General features: G+C 44.1%; 2 protein-coding genes across 33 annotated transcripts in view; one reads left to right on the plus strand and one right to left on the minus strand.

Moving 5' to 3' along the window:
* The window catches only part of LOC116712528 (neurexin-1a), a 281,475-nt gene that overhangs the window by 67,134 nt on the left and 200,020 nt on the right, over window positions 1-14,321 (minus strand). The gene's annotated exons all lie outside the window — the stretch shown is intronic.
* On the plus strand, window positions 6,728-11,926 carry LOC116712532 (uncharacterized). Its single transcript, XM_032552335.1, has 2 exons — window positions 6,728-11,207; window positions 11,367-11,926. Exons 1-2 carry the CDS (start codon window positions 7,775-7,777, stop codon window positions 11,834-11,836), a joined length of 3,903 nt encoding a protein of 1,300 aa, XP_032408226.1. The 5' UTR covers window positions 6,728-7,774; the 3' UTR covers window positions 11,837-11,926.

Here is a 14,321-nt window from a genome sequence, read left to right on the forward strand (position 1 = left end):
TCTGTAAGTTCATTTTATTAATCATTATTCCAGCATTGTGTAATATTTTGCAGAAAAGTTTTATGTTTCCCAACCAATACTTAAAGCTACATCGTTAGCTAATTGGAGAGAATTGGGAGTCACATGTTTGCCTAATTGTTTTCTGTGTCTGTAGCTGATGTACACTTTTGTGTTTTGTTACAGTTTTACAAAAAAAACTAGAATAAAGGAAAAGAAAAGAAAAACAAACCAGCAAAGAGTTGCAAAATAAAACAAGAAAACTATCAAGGACTGGATTATTTTCAACAACTCAAGTGTTAGCTAGCTGTCTAGCTTTGTAAGAGCAACACATTGTGAGGGCAGCATAGTAAAAAGACAACTACGCAGCGGGTTCAAACACGTCATGAGTCTACGTTCTGGCAAGAGATATACGAAAGACTACGCCAAGGACACCATGGAGTCACCAAACTCGGCAGAGCAAGAAATAGATGCCAGTCTGCAAGCTGAGAGAAAACCACCTCTGCAAGTAAGTGATGTTGCATCGCAGTCATCCAAAAAATCATCTCGTTCTTCACAACGGTCAAGCAGGACGTCAGTATCAACTGCTTCGTCGGCAGTTAAGGCACGGGCCAAAGCTAAAGCTGCTCAGGCTCAACTGGCGTATGCGGAAAAGGAAGCTAGTGTAATTAAACAAAGGGCTGACCTTGAAGCGAGTGTGATGAAACAGAAAGCTGACCTTGAAGCCAGTCTCCACATTCTTCAAAGCCAGAGAGTTGCAGCCGCTGCTGAGGCTGAAGCTACGGCTTATGAAGAGGAAGAGACTGAAAGCGGGGAGAAGCTAAAAGAACTGCACACTCCAGAAAAACCACTCACTCCTATTGAGCGGACTAGCAACTATATCAAGCAGCATGCAGAGCTATTTCGTGACACTTCGCCACCGGAACGAGGTCCAGATTCTAGCGAAGCAGTCCTGAAACATGAGGCAGAATCCACCTCACGCCAAGGATACAGTTATCCAAAATTGGAGAAAAGTGAGTTGGAGTTGAAACGTGAAAAACCAAGCATGTGGCATCAACCTCACACATACTTAGACAGAACTCGGCAGCCTCATCAATCTGATAGAGGATTTGGACCAGAGCCACAAGGAGCACATGATCTTGCAAAATACTTGATGAGACGTGAGTTTGTCAGTTCTGGTCTTTTAAAATTTGACGACCGCCCTGAACACTATTGGTCATGGAAAGCATCTTTTCGTGGTGCAACGCAGGACTTGAACCTGTCACCCAGAGAGGAACTGGACTTGATGGTCAAATGGCTGGGGTTAGACTCATCGCAACAAGCAATAAGAATTCGTTCAGTTCATGTTCTTAACCCCGCAGCAGGCCTCAGCATGGTGTGGCAACGTTTAGAGGAATGCTATGGAATGCCAGAAGTTATAGAAAATGCACTGTTCAAGAAAATTGAAAACTTTCCAAAGCTAACAAACCGAGACAACGGCAAGCTACGAGAACTTGGTGACATTCTACTTGAGCTAGAATGTGCAAAAGTAGAAGGATACTTGCCAGGCCTTACTTATCTAGACACAGCTCGTGGCGTAAATCCCATAGTGGAAAAGTTGCCTCACAGCTTACAAGAAAAATGGATAACTCAAGCATCCAAGTACAAAGAGGACTATGAAGTGCCATTTCCTCCATTTTCTTTCTTCTCTCAGTTTGTCAGAAATCAGGCTAAGGTGAGAAATGATCCTAGTTTTGTGTTTACCACATCAAGCAGCTACATGTTCTCAAAGTCAGATAAGAAGACCAGGTACAACAGCAGTCTTTCAGTGTCAACACACAAAACAGAAATTCCTTCAAAGTCTGCAGATCGCACTACTCTTTCATCGAAGAAAATGGTCATAGATCCAGCTCGGGAATGTCCAATTCACAAAAAGCCACATCCACTCCAAAAGTGCAGAACCTTTAGGAACAAACCCATTGGAGAACGCAAAGCTTATCTTAAAGATAACTATATCTGCTACAGGTGTTGTGGATCGACTCAGCACATGGCAAAGGATTGCAAAGCAACCATTAAATGTTTTGAGTGTCAAAGTGAGGCACACATAACAGCTTTACATCCAAATCCTCCTTCAACTACAACGGAGACCTGTGGCTCTGACAAAGAGGAAAGTGGGGAGCCAGGTGAAGATACACCCATCACATCAAAGTGCACAGAGGTTTGTAATAACTTAGACTGTTCACGTTCATGTGCTAAGATTTGTTTAGTTAAAGCATACCCTGTAGGAAAAGAAGACAAAGCAGTTAAAATGTATGCTGTTCTTGATGAGCAGAGCAACAAATCTCTTGCTAAGACAGAGTTTTTTGACTTGTTTGGAGTTAAGGCCAACACAGCTCCATACACATTAAAAACCTGTTCTGGAACTACAGAGACGTCCGGCAGAAGAGCTGATAACTTTGTTCTCAAGTCTATGGATGGAAAAGTACAGATACCACTTCCTACCTTAATTGAATGTGACATGGTGCCAGATGACAGACTGGAAATACCTTCACCTGAAGCAGCACAACATCACTCCCATCTAAAGTCAATCGCCCATAAGATTCCAGCAGTGGACCCAGATGCTCCTATCCTGCTGCTGCTAGGAAGAGATGTCCTACGAGTGCATAAGGTGAGAGAGCAAATAAATGGACCTCACGATGCTCCATATGCACAGCGACTCGACCTGGGTTGGGTTGTAGTGGGTGATGTTTGTGTGGGAAGTTTTCATGGATCTACAAAGGTCAGTGCCTTTAAGGCAAACGTGTTGCAGAGTGGGCGCACATCCTTTCTCAGTCCATGTCCGAACAGTATCCGAATAAAGGAGAACTATGGCACCTCACAACAACATCAGATTCACCCCCTTGCTCGTGAAGACATTATTCGACCTATGTACTCAGAGAATTACGAACATGCAGTATTTGAAAGAACCAAAGATGATAACAAATCGGGATTGTCTGTAAACGACAAAACTTTTCTGAGCATTATGGATAAAGAAGTCTACCAAAATGAGGAGCACAGCTGGGTAGCCCCTTTACCATTTTACTCTCCAAGACAACTTCTTACAAGTAACCGGGGACATGCAATGAAGCGCCTTGACTCACTCAGAAAAACTTTGGAGAAAAAGCCAGACATGAAAGAACACTTCAAGGAGTTCATCCAGAAAATGCTCGATAAAGACCAAGCTGAACTAGCACCCCCCTTAGAAGAAGGTAAAGAGCATTGGTATCTTCCAACATTTGGTGTTGTCGAGGAAAATTATTGATTTTGGTGCTTAATGCAGTTAATTTTATGCATGTGTAAAAGGGTAGGTTTGATACTCTTGTTTTGAACCGGACACACAGGGGTTAGAATGCAGATCATTAAATGGGGCCGCTTGCAGCCCGGCCAGATCACAGAAACATAAATTAACATTCTTGCAGGCAGTTGGGGAGAACTGCTGGAGGCCAGCATCTGCGATGGTGTAAAACTAATGCAAAATAGAAGATTGAAACCCCGTAACATTTAACTTCTAAGTATTAATACCATGTTCACTGAAGATTGTATTATCTCATATTAAAAACTATTAAAGGATAAATGTATTTGAAAAACTGTATTATCTGTGACGATATTAGAACCAAATGGAAATTGTTTGTATGAAAATGTTTTCTTTACTATTAGAAAATGGCTCAGGAATTATACTCTATTTTGTCCTGTATATTTTATGTATTATTTTGGCAGAACTTAATCTTTTGGGAGGCTGAGTGTGCAAAAGCAAAACTGGGGTTTGCAAAGATAACATTTTTTGAAAATTACAAGATGCAAGTCTCTTCGAGAACGTTAGGAGAGATAATGGAAGAGACGTCAGATTTATGGGTGTCTGCGAAATCTTATCTTAAGACTCTCGGCGCCGGGGACATTCGTACCTGGTATCGTCCAAGATTAACTGGTCCGCCTTTGTCTCTCGATAGAAACCAGACGCCTTTGGAACTTCGTTGTAAATTGGGAGACTTCTCAAGTTTCCTGTAGTCCATACGGGAGGTTATAATTGGTTAAAGAGTGGAACGCCTTAGTAGAATATATTAAATTGAAGAAACGCCCACTCAGTATAAAACTTCATGTAAAACGTTAAAAATTCAGAATGCTACCACTGTTTTGCTTTTTGGCATAATAAGCTTTCTCCAGAGACGCGTCTCTGCCCCTTTTGTTTCTTTGTGTTTCATTTTCTATTTCTCCTGTTACAGGTAATGAATATATCTCTGTATCTCTGCAGCTTTGTTATTGATTGCTTTGTTATGAATTAAACTCCGTGATCTGTGACGTCAACGCGCAGTGTCGTGGTTTCACTTCCTCCAGCCGCAGTCCGTCTGCCAGAGATTCCGGGACTCTAAGGAAGGAGAGGCCAAACTTTTTGTCCAAAGTTAAAGTTATATTATTCTTCCTTAATAATTGGGGGCTTCGTCCGGTTCTGAAGTTTTGGCAGGCGGATCGGCCTGTTTCGGCTCGACGGCTTGATGCGGTAAGATACTATTTGATTATTTTTTGGTCGTCTGTGGTTGGGCCGGCGTGAATTGGCGTAGTCAGCGGCAGCTGTTCGGAGTTCGGAGCTGTAGGAGAGGATAGATTGTTTCTACTTGACTTTGTTGACTTAGAATTGAATTAAAAGGCTGGAATGTTTGTCTGTGGTAGACTTTGACGGGTAGTGTGTTGTACACTTTATAGACATACGCACCACAGGGGACCGTGGCGGGTTCAGACGGAGGATTTTGCGCTCCCTCCGTCGTTACAGCTGGGTTTGTTAATTGTGTTCTTGTGCCCTGGGAATCAATGACTGGGTCCCTAAAAAATGAATTTCCGTGCGTACAATAGTCTGGGGTAGACTTTGACAATAGCCTGCGGTAGGTTTTAGGAATTAAGGATTAGTGTGTGGCACACTTTAGATAGGTCTGCGGGAGGCCGATGGACAGAATTTGTGGTAAATTCTTGGTTTCGCTTGAGGCAAGCGTTGTGTATTTTGTTTGAACTAGATAGGTCTGAGGTAGGCCGATACACAGAATTTGTGGTAAATTCTTAGTATTGATTGTGGCGAGCTTTGATGTTGCATTTTTATTTTTAGCTGGCGCCTTCTTTGTATTTTTTGTCTTCCTTCTCCTCTTCTCTTTCTATTTGTCTATTATTCTGTTTAGTGTTATCTGTATTTGTCTGTTTGTGGTGTTTTTGAAGCTAGCGGCTCTTCTTTGTGAAGTGTGCGTGCAGAGCTCTGCGTGTATATATGCGTGTGTGTGGTCGTGTGTGTGCGCGTGTGCGAGTTCGGGCTGGCTGTGTGTTTGAGCAGTGTTAAGTTGTTTGAATAGTGCTGTTTGTGTGAATTTGTGTTGATTTTGCTGCGTTTTATCGTAAAGTTATTATGGATACTGAGTTTAAAACGGATGTTGTAAGCCATTCATATGGTCTGGGTCCATGGAAAACTTTGCGGGACCAGATTGCTGACTTCATTTGTATTTATGATCAACAGCTCGGTTTGGATTCGCTTAATGTGAAGGCGGATGAATTGAAAATTGTGCTGGAAAATGCGGTCCGCAAACAGGATGAACTCCTTAATGCTGAAAAGCCTTTGGGTTTGATTTTGAATGTCTGTTTAAAGCAGGCTTTGGCTGACAGGGATGCGCTGCGAGTTCAAAAAGACGCAGCTAATTTTTTTGCTAGAAAGAAACTGTGTCAGAAGTTGGAGAACGCGGAACAGGATAGGCAGTTATGGGCTAAGCTTTTGGTGAGTTGGCAGGGTACAGATCACTTTTATAAAAAGGGGTCAGCTACACGGACTTCGGACTCATCTCATGCCCAAGTAGATCGTCCGGAGGTGGGCTCTGAACACCCTGAACAGGTACTTAGTCCGTTGGGCGCTCCACTTCCGCCTCCATATAAGGATAGTACTCCCTCTTACACGGGTTTATATCCAGTTTTAAATGTTCGTGGGGGCACGGTGGACTGGGATCTTATGAGAGCGCGTCCTTCGCGTTCTAGCTCTCCGCCGGTGAGGGAGCCGCATGATTTGACGACTTCCCTTAACAATTCCCAATCTGTTCCTGATAGTCTGCCTATGGCAGATCGGGTTCAGCGTGAAAAAACAGTTTATTTTTCCCTGCCTCCTTCTGCGATTTACCCAAGTATGGCTCAAGTTACACATCGCCCAGGCAGCCGCGTGCCTACTTTTGCTCCTCCCCGACACGAGGAGGAGCAGAGGGAGGTACAACTGAGCGTGGATATGAACTTGGTGGGCCGTCTTGTAGAGGACGCACCGCCTGCTCGGGGCGGCTCATTTTCTTCTCCTCCACGTGTGAGGGGCGCTGCGAGGTTTCCCTCCACTCCGGGGTTTTATCGGGAGGGGTTTCACCAAACTGATATGCAGAGTAGGGAGAATAGTCCCTCCCCTAGTGAGGTTGGAACACCACGGGGTGTGATTGCCCCCTCTGGTGGAGATTCTTTTCGCAGGCGTCTTTCGCACGTGGAGGGGAAATTGCGGCGTGTTGTGGATAATTTCCCCACTCACCTTAAAGATTTAGCAAGTGAATCAGAGAATCAGTCAATTCAGTCTCAGGAGTCTTTTCATCATAATATGCCTTTATTAGTATCGCAACAAGGACAGAGATACAAGCCGTTCTCTTTTGGGGATATACAGACCCTGATTGACAAATTACCCTCTTTAGCAGATGGGGCTACTCCTTGGTTACATGCCTTGGATACATTAACAGGGGGGATGATGTTAGCATTGGGGGATTTTAGAGCTATTTTAAGTCGTTCAACAACGACAACGAATTACCATAATGTTGAACTGTCTGCTGGAACTCTGCATATACCTGATCACACGCCCCTTTCAGCTGTTCTGACTCTTGTGGGTGCAGCATTGCGGGACACGTTTCCTCCTGTGTCTCTTTCAATTATTCCTAAATTTTTTTGGGATTCCAAAGAACACCCAAAGGTATTTTTAGACAAAGCCTTAGACATCTGGAGACGACAAACTGGAGTTCATCCAACTCAGCCCACACTAATGAGGGAACATTTCCGCCAAGCTGTTTTGGAGGGTGTCCCTCCTTCTGTCGCCGCTCAAATGAGAAAAAACCCGGAGTTGAAATCTTGTGACCATGCAAAATGGGAGTTGCATTTGTTGCATAATTTGCAGATTTCTCAGGATGAGGAGAGAGAGGCGGAGAAGGAGCAGGAAGATTTTAAGAAACAATTACTGAAACTTCAATTAAGCGAAGCTAGACAGAAACTGCAGCTTGCCAAACAGGAACAGAAGGAGGCTAAAGCTATGTTAACAACAGCTGCTCCATCAATTCCTGTTCCGGGTCAGGTCCCTGTTCCAGTAGCACAACCTGGTCCGCAAATCTATGTCGCCCCGCGCTGGCAGTCTGGTTTTCGGGGGTGGCGTGGGGGAAGAGGGAGAGCCCCCGCATGGTCGGGTGTGCGAGGAAGGGGTCCACGAGGCGGGAGACGTAATGACAGGTGTTTTTATTGTGGAGAGGAGGGTCACTGGGTTCAGCAGTGTCCTCATTATACACCGGTTGTTGCACAAGATGGAGCGTTGCCGAGTCTGCCACAACAGCCTCCAAATGCTGCATTACTTCCGCGACATCCTGGACAGTACTTTCAGGCTGGAGAATATTGACACACCCCAGAGAGGAACCTGAATCAGGGAGCTTTGGCAGATCCCCTGATTGATGTGACAGTTGATGGACAAACATTGCCATTTTTGGTGGATACGGGAGCAACATATTCCACCATGAATATTGTCATGCCATCACAAAAACTTTCTAGTCGGACTATATCCGTGGTTGGTTTTTCCGGGGTGAAACAAACTCTGCCTATTTCCACACCTCTGCACACTGTTGTGGGCAGACAACGAGTGTCACATCCTTTTGTGTGTTCCCCCTCATCTCCCGTGAATTTATTAGGGAGAGATTTGTTGATTGCTCTGGGGGCCACTATTTTGTGCGGACCTGATGGACTACTTGTCACTTTTCCTGATGGATCTTCCCATGCCTGCACTGAAGTATATACGCATGGACAATTTTTGCTCCAACAATCCGAGGAGCACCTGGCTGATATATACTGGGGTCTTTTACAGCCAGAATCGACGGACCATGCTGGGATTCTGTCCTGTTTTCTGCTTTGGAAACCCTGGATCCAAGCGCTGGCACCGTATGGGTCTGCTCCTGATTTTCCTCATGTCACTTTGTTTTATGACCGAGACCAGACTGAATGGTACCAGGAGCAGTTTGAGGCGAATTTAGCCAGTAATGATTGGACTGTGTTTTCACAGGACATTTATGTGGCACCGGAGGGTGTTGCTGCTGCAGTTAATCTGACTCAGGATCAGTTGTTTTGGTATAAGATGCATGATGAAGCAGTTCCACATATTTCTTTGGCTCTCCATCCTGGTCATCAGGCCATGGAGTTAGGGGGCGTCGTAAAACGCTCCCTTGCAGCTTCAGACTGGCAGAATACCGTTGCTCCTGACCTCTTTTTCTCTCCTTCTACAAACACATACAAAATAAAGTGTTCGGCTGTGGACTCTGTGGTTTTGGAACATGTTCAACTTCCTAGACACCATGGTAGGGAGCTGACTGATCATCCAACTGCGGCTGCGATGTTGGCTTCCCTCCCGGAGTGTTTATGGGCTACGGGTCCCACTGATGTGGGGCTTGTTGATGTCACACCTGTCACGTTTGATTTACAACCGGGCCCTCCGATTTGGAGGTCACAATATCCTCATAAGCGGGCGGCAGAGGAGGGAATTGCAGAAACTATTGGGGGTCTTCTGGAAGCGGGTGTGTTAGAATCTTCCACCTCTTCCTGGAACACTCCTATTTTGCCAGTGGAAAAAAAGGGGACAGGTAAATACCGAATGGCACATGACCTTAGGGCGATTAATTCTGTTTTGTTGACCCCTACGGTGCCAGTACCTAATCCGCATGTTGCGTTGACTAACCTAGACCCGTCTCAGACTTGGTTCTCTTGTGTGGACCTTGCTAATGCTTTCTTTTGTCTCCCATTGGATGAGGAATGTAGGGATGTGTTTTCTTTTACCTACAGGGGTCAGCAGCTGAGATATACACGTCTGCCTCAGGGTTTTGCTCTTTCACCAGGGCTCTTTAATCAGGTTCTGAAACAGCAGTTAGCGGACTGTTTCTTACCAGAAGGCGTGACCCTGATTCAGTATGTTGATGACCTCATGCTGGCAGCACAGACGTTGGAGTCTTGTATTGAGGGCACGCGAAGTTTGTTGTCACATCTAGCAGACAGGGGTTTTAAAGTGAGCAGATCTAAGCTGCAAATTGCTAGGAAGCAAGTTTCTTTTTTGGGGCGGATTATCACTGGGACAGGCACTCAGATGTCTGCCAGCCATAAATCTGCGATTCTCAATCACCCCAAACCATGTACGGTGAAGGACATGTTGTCTTTTCTTGGACTGACTGGATATAGTAGGAACTATGTTCCTAACTATACAGAATTGACAGACCCCTTACGGGCGTTAGTCAGAGAGCATGGGATTCGTCAGCTCACCCATGCTCTGACTTGGACTATGGAGGCAGAAGAAGCTTTTATCTCTCTGAAACAACAGTTGGCTGCGGCGGCGCAGCTGGCTATTCCGGACTATTCTTTACCATTCTATTTGGATGTTTCTGTAACAGAACTGACAGTGAATGCCGTTCTGTTTCAGAAAACAGGGGGTGAGAGGAAAATTCTCCAGTATGTTAGCGCAATGCTAGATCCTATGGAGATAAGACATCCAGCGTGTACAAGACATGCTGCAGGTGTAGGAAAAATGATTCAAAAAATTGCACACATTGTGATGGGTCATCCACTGCAGGTGATGACATCACACAGTGTGGTAGCATATGTGAATTCACAACATTTCACATTGACAACATTGAGACAACAAAAATTGAGCAAAATTCTGGAATCACCTAATATAACTTTTGTACACAACGGAGTGAATATGGCTGACAGGATGCAGGAAGGAGAGCCGCATAATTGTGAGGAGTTAGTACAAAAAGAAGAAAAAATAAGACCTGACCTACAAGCTTCTCCTTTGGCTGGTGAAGGTGTGAGAAATTTTTATACAGATGGTTGCTGTTTTCGACATGATACAGATGGACTGAGAGCAGCATTCGCTGTGGTGGAAGACTTGGGCAGCGAGTTTCACGTTTTGAGGGCAGAAAGACTGCAGGGTGCGCAATCGGCACAGAGAGCAGAACTCAAAGCAATGATTGAAGCTCTGAAATTAGCTGAGGGAATGAGGGTAAATCTATATAGTGATTCAGCCTATGTAGCAAGTGCCGTTCATGTGGAACTTCCTCAGTGGCTCAGAGCAGGATTTATAACTGCAGCACGAAAGCCCATAAAACATGAAACTGAAATGAAAGAATTGGCGGAGGCATTGCTGTTGCCTCAGTCTGTTGCGGTGATTAAATGCAAGGGACATGATCAGAGTAAGACCAGAGTGGCAGCAGGAAATGCGGCCGCGGATGAGGCAGCCAAAGAAGCAGCTGGATACCTGCCATCTCTCTTCATGGTGAGTACTGAAATGGAACAGATGGAACAGAATAACCTGGAGAAAATTATTTTTCACCAGAAAGGCGTGTCACCTGAGGAACGTTCTGTCTGGAAAGCGAGGGGTGCCATCTGCAATGAGGGACTCTGGCGCGGACCGAATGGTAAAGTAATTCTCCCTCCAAATATGAGATTCCAGGTTTTCCAGGAAGCTCATGGACTCGGACATGTAGGTATTGCACAGATGTTAAAAAACCTGGAGCACTGGTGGCATCCATTTTTGAGGGACATGGTCAAGAACCATGTGAAAACATGTGAAATTTGTGGACAACACAATGCAAAACCAACTGTCAGACCACCAGTGGGACATTTTCCTTGGACTACACAACCGGGTAAGGAGATTATTATTGATTTTACAGACATGATAACACCCGTTAGAGGATACAGGTATGTATTAATGTGTGTGGATGCATATTCGAGCTGGCCAGAGGCGTGGCCAGCTAAAAAAGAGGACAGCAAAACTGTCATAAAGTGTCTGATCAATTATTACATTCCAACCCATGGTTTTCCAGAGAAGGTGAGATCAGACAACGGCACTCATTTCAGGAACCAAGATTTGCAGAAGGTGGAGCAGCTGCTCGGACTGAAACATTCATTCGGTACAGTATATCATCCTCAATCACAAGGCAAAGTTGAGAGACTGAATCAAACTGTTAAACAGAAATTGGCTAAAATATGTGCACATACTAAATTAAATTGGGTGGATGCTTTGCCTATTGCCTTGATGTCTGTTCGAATGTCTGTTAACCAATCAACAGGATTCTCTCCATATGAGCTTCAGACGGGACGGATGTTTCCAGGACCTGCAACTCGCATTCCAGGATGGAAAGGTGAACTTGCACACTTATCTCATAAAGATTTCTTTAATGAGTTACAGATCCTGGCAGGGGAATTTGTGAAATATCAGACGACACAGGAACGTCCCGGCTCACCACCCGTTCCGGGAATCGACTGGGTGCGCCTGAAAGTCATCAAAAGAAAGTGGTCGGAACCTCGCTTCACCGGACCATACCGAGTCGTGGAGAGAACATCTCATGCTGTCCGTCTGCAAGGGAAAGGAGACACCTGGTTTCATTGGAGTCAGTGCACAGCAGCCGAGGAGCCACAGCGTGCGCTCCGAGACGTACAAGAAGATCTTCAGCTTCAATCTTCGGACGAGGAGCAACGCCAGGCGCTTCCAGGAGGGAGTGTAGCAGGAATTCCTGCCACAACCACTTCAAGTACCTGAAATTCAAAGTTTAAAAGGCTCGGACAGGCATAATAATCCTGTTCCGATGTCCTTCTATTGAGGAAAAAGGAGATTTTATATTCTCCTTAAAACTCACTGTTATATTGGCATAATAATCCAATTTTCAGTGAGCAACGGCCGCTCAGCTGGAAACCTGAGGTTTCTAGCCGAGAAGGATCAGGCTACAAGAGGATCAACATTGATTCATTTTTATTGCGTGTTGTCGTTTTTTGCGAACTCGGAAAAGACTCTCGTTTCGTTTTTTTTTTGCGCGTAACATTTTATCATTTTCTGATGAAGACTTCATATTTTGTTTTTGAAAGACTATCAAAGAACATTTAAAAAAAACAAAGACTCTTTTGTAATTTTTTATCATTTTTTGACGAAGATTTCATATTTTGTTTCTGAGAGACTATCAAAGAACAAAAAAAAAAAGAAACTATTCTGTAATTTCTTATGTCTTTATGATTTTGATTTGTGGCGAATATTGTTTTTTAAGTTTGCATAACAATTCTTAGCTATTGCTATATACATATCTTAGTCTTATTTTTTGCGTTTTTACATTTTTGGGCTGTTATATGTACTGTAGTTTTGTGTTGTATTATGATAATTAAGTTTATGATTTTTACATAATTGTAGAAAGATAAGTGGTTTTCATTTTTAATTTTGACCGGTGAAAGTTTGTGGTTTAAAAGGTGAGTATTGGATTGTTGAATAACACAGGATTACATTTGACAGGTTTGCATGATGGAGTTCAGCTTAAGATTCATGAACGGGGAGTGGAAGTTTTTACTGGGTGTGTTTTTTGGACTCAATGTGCTGGGAATGTGGGCTTTAGGAGGATCCACGGGTGGAATCATTTCCTCACAGACACTTGATCTCCGACCGATTTCTGTCAAGCGCGAAGTGTCTGGCGGAAATGTGACTGCTCGTGTGAAGCGTTCTTTGAGATCTCCTGTAGACAAGTGCCTCACTAAATATCGTGGAATTGAGTTGAACTACACTTTGGGTACTGTAACTGATTATCAAATTGATCTGTGTGAGGTAATTCGTCGCTGCTGGTCGACCCCCCGATCCTGGCAGAACACTCCTTTGTATTTGTGTGGGGATCTGACCTTCCAGCGACACTGTATTACTCAGGAAAATGGGGTTCGTCACTTGTGTCCCACTTGGAAATCGGCCTTCAGATGGGTGGGATCAAGTTGGAGTCCACCTTATGCTCATAAATATGACACTGAATATGACAAGGTTACCATAAAACGAGGGTCTTTAATACATTCTCCAGCGAAGGGTCAAAATCCTTTAGTGCTAACCATTTCTTCAATGCACAATCCTTTCTTTACAAAGTATCCGGCGGATGCAGCTGTTTATTTGACTTTAGGTGCCTCAATTGATGATAAAGATCCACTTGGGGTTATCAAAATTAATATGGTCAGACCTGATGGTGAAGAAGACGGGGACATGGATGTTCCTGATCAGTTTGCGGCTAAAATTGACTACTCTGCAGTTACACCGTTGGATATCATTCAAACAGCGACTGGCTATAGGGACAGGAATTTATGGCTGAATTGGATGGTTCAAACGGCTAAGGAAACTAATATTGGGAACTGCATTGCATGTGCCACAGCTAGACCTCATCTTTACACTGAACCTGCCCCATTACACTTGGGAGATAGTTGGGGTTTTAATTGCATGCTGAAATTGACAACTGAGGCAGACCCCATAAATTGTGATGCGCTTGCCAACATATATCCACCTATTAATAACTATACTCAGACGGGAACTTTTCTTCCGGTTAAGGGTAAAGGGTTGTATGTGTGTTTTAATTTTACTCATCTTAAGCCGGATTTCAATCTAGGACAGATTTCTAGTGATTGGTGTAATGTTACTTTAACAGCATCCGGAATCGGGAGTTGGGCAAGAGCTGGACTTTATTATTTTTGTGGGGGTGATAGATTATATGTGCGAATTCCTCCTAGGACTGTTGGAATATGTGCTATGACTCGCCTTGCAGTGCCGCTTATGGTTGTTGGAGAAAGACTTGATCCTGTAGGTCCGGCGCAGGTGCTCACTTTACGGACACGGAGACATGAGCGACAGGTGCGTAATACACGTGTTGATACTGCATTTGATTTGACTACTAATTCTCCCACTTATGTAGATGCCATCGGCGTGCCGAGAGGGGTTCCGGATCAATATAAATTGGCGGATCAAATTGCAGCAGGTTTTGAAAATATGCCAGTACTATCAGCTCTTTTTCCTATCACTCCGAATAAAAATGTTGACAGGATAAATTATGTCCATTATAATCTTCTGAGGTTAGCGAATCTGACCAGGGATGCTGTTGGGGGTTTGAAGGATCAGTTAGCTCCTACTTCTTTAATGACAATTCAAAATCGGATGGCGTTGGACATGCTGTTGGCCGAAAAGGGTGGAGTCTGCTTTATGTTCCAAGAGAGCTGCTGTACTTTTATTCCAAACAATA

Source organism: Xiphophorus hellerii, chromosome 22, assembly GCF_003331165.1.
Source record: "Xiphophorus hellerii strain 12219 chromosome 22, Xiphophorus_hellerii-4.1, whole genome shotgun sequence".
Classification (NCBI taxonomy): domain Eukaryota; kingdom Metazoa; phylum Chordata; class Actinopteri; order Cyprinodontiformes; family Poeciliidae; genus Xiphophorus; species Xiphophorus hellerii.

Bases quoted from the DNA above. Each gene is read 5' to 3' on its own strand.
- LOC116712532 (XM_032552335.1), top strand. From the start codon at position 7,775: ATGAATATTGTCATGCCATCACAAAAACTTTCTAGTCGGACTATATCC. The intron at 11,208-11,366 runs GTACAGTATATC...ACCAATCAACAG, and splicing joins CGGACTGAAACATTCATTCG to GATTCTCTCCATATGAGCTT.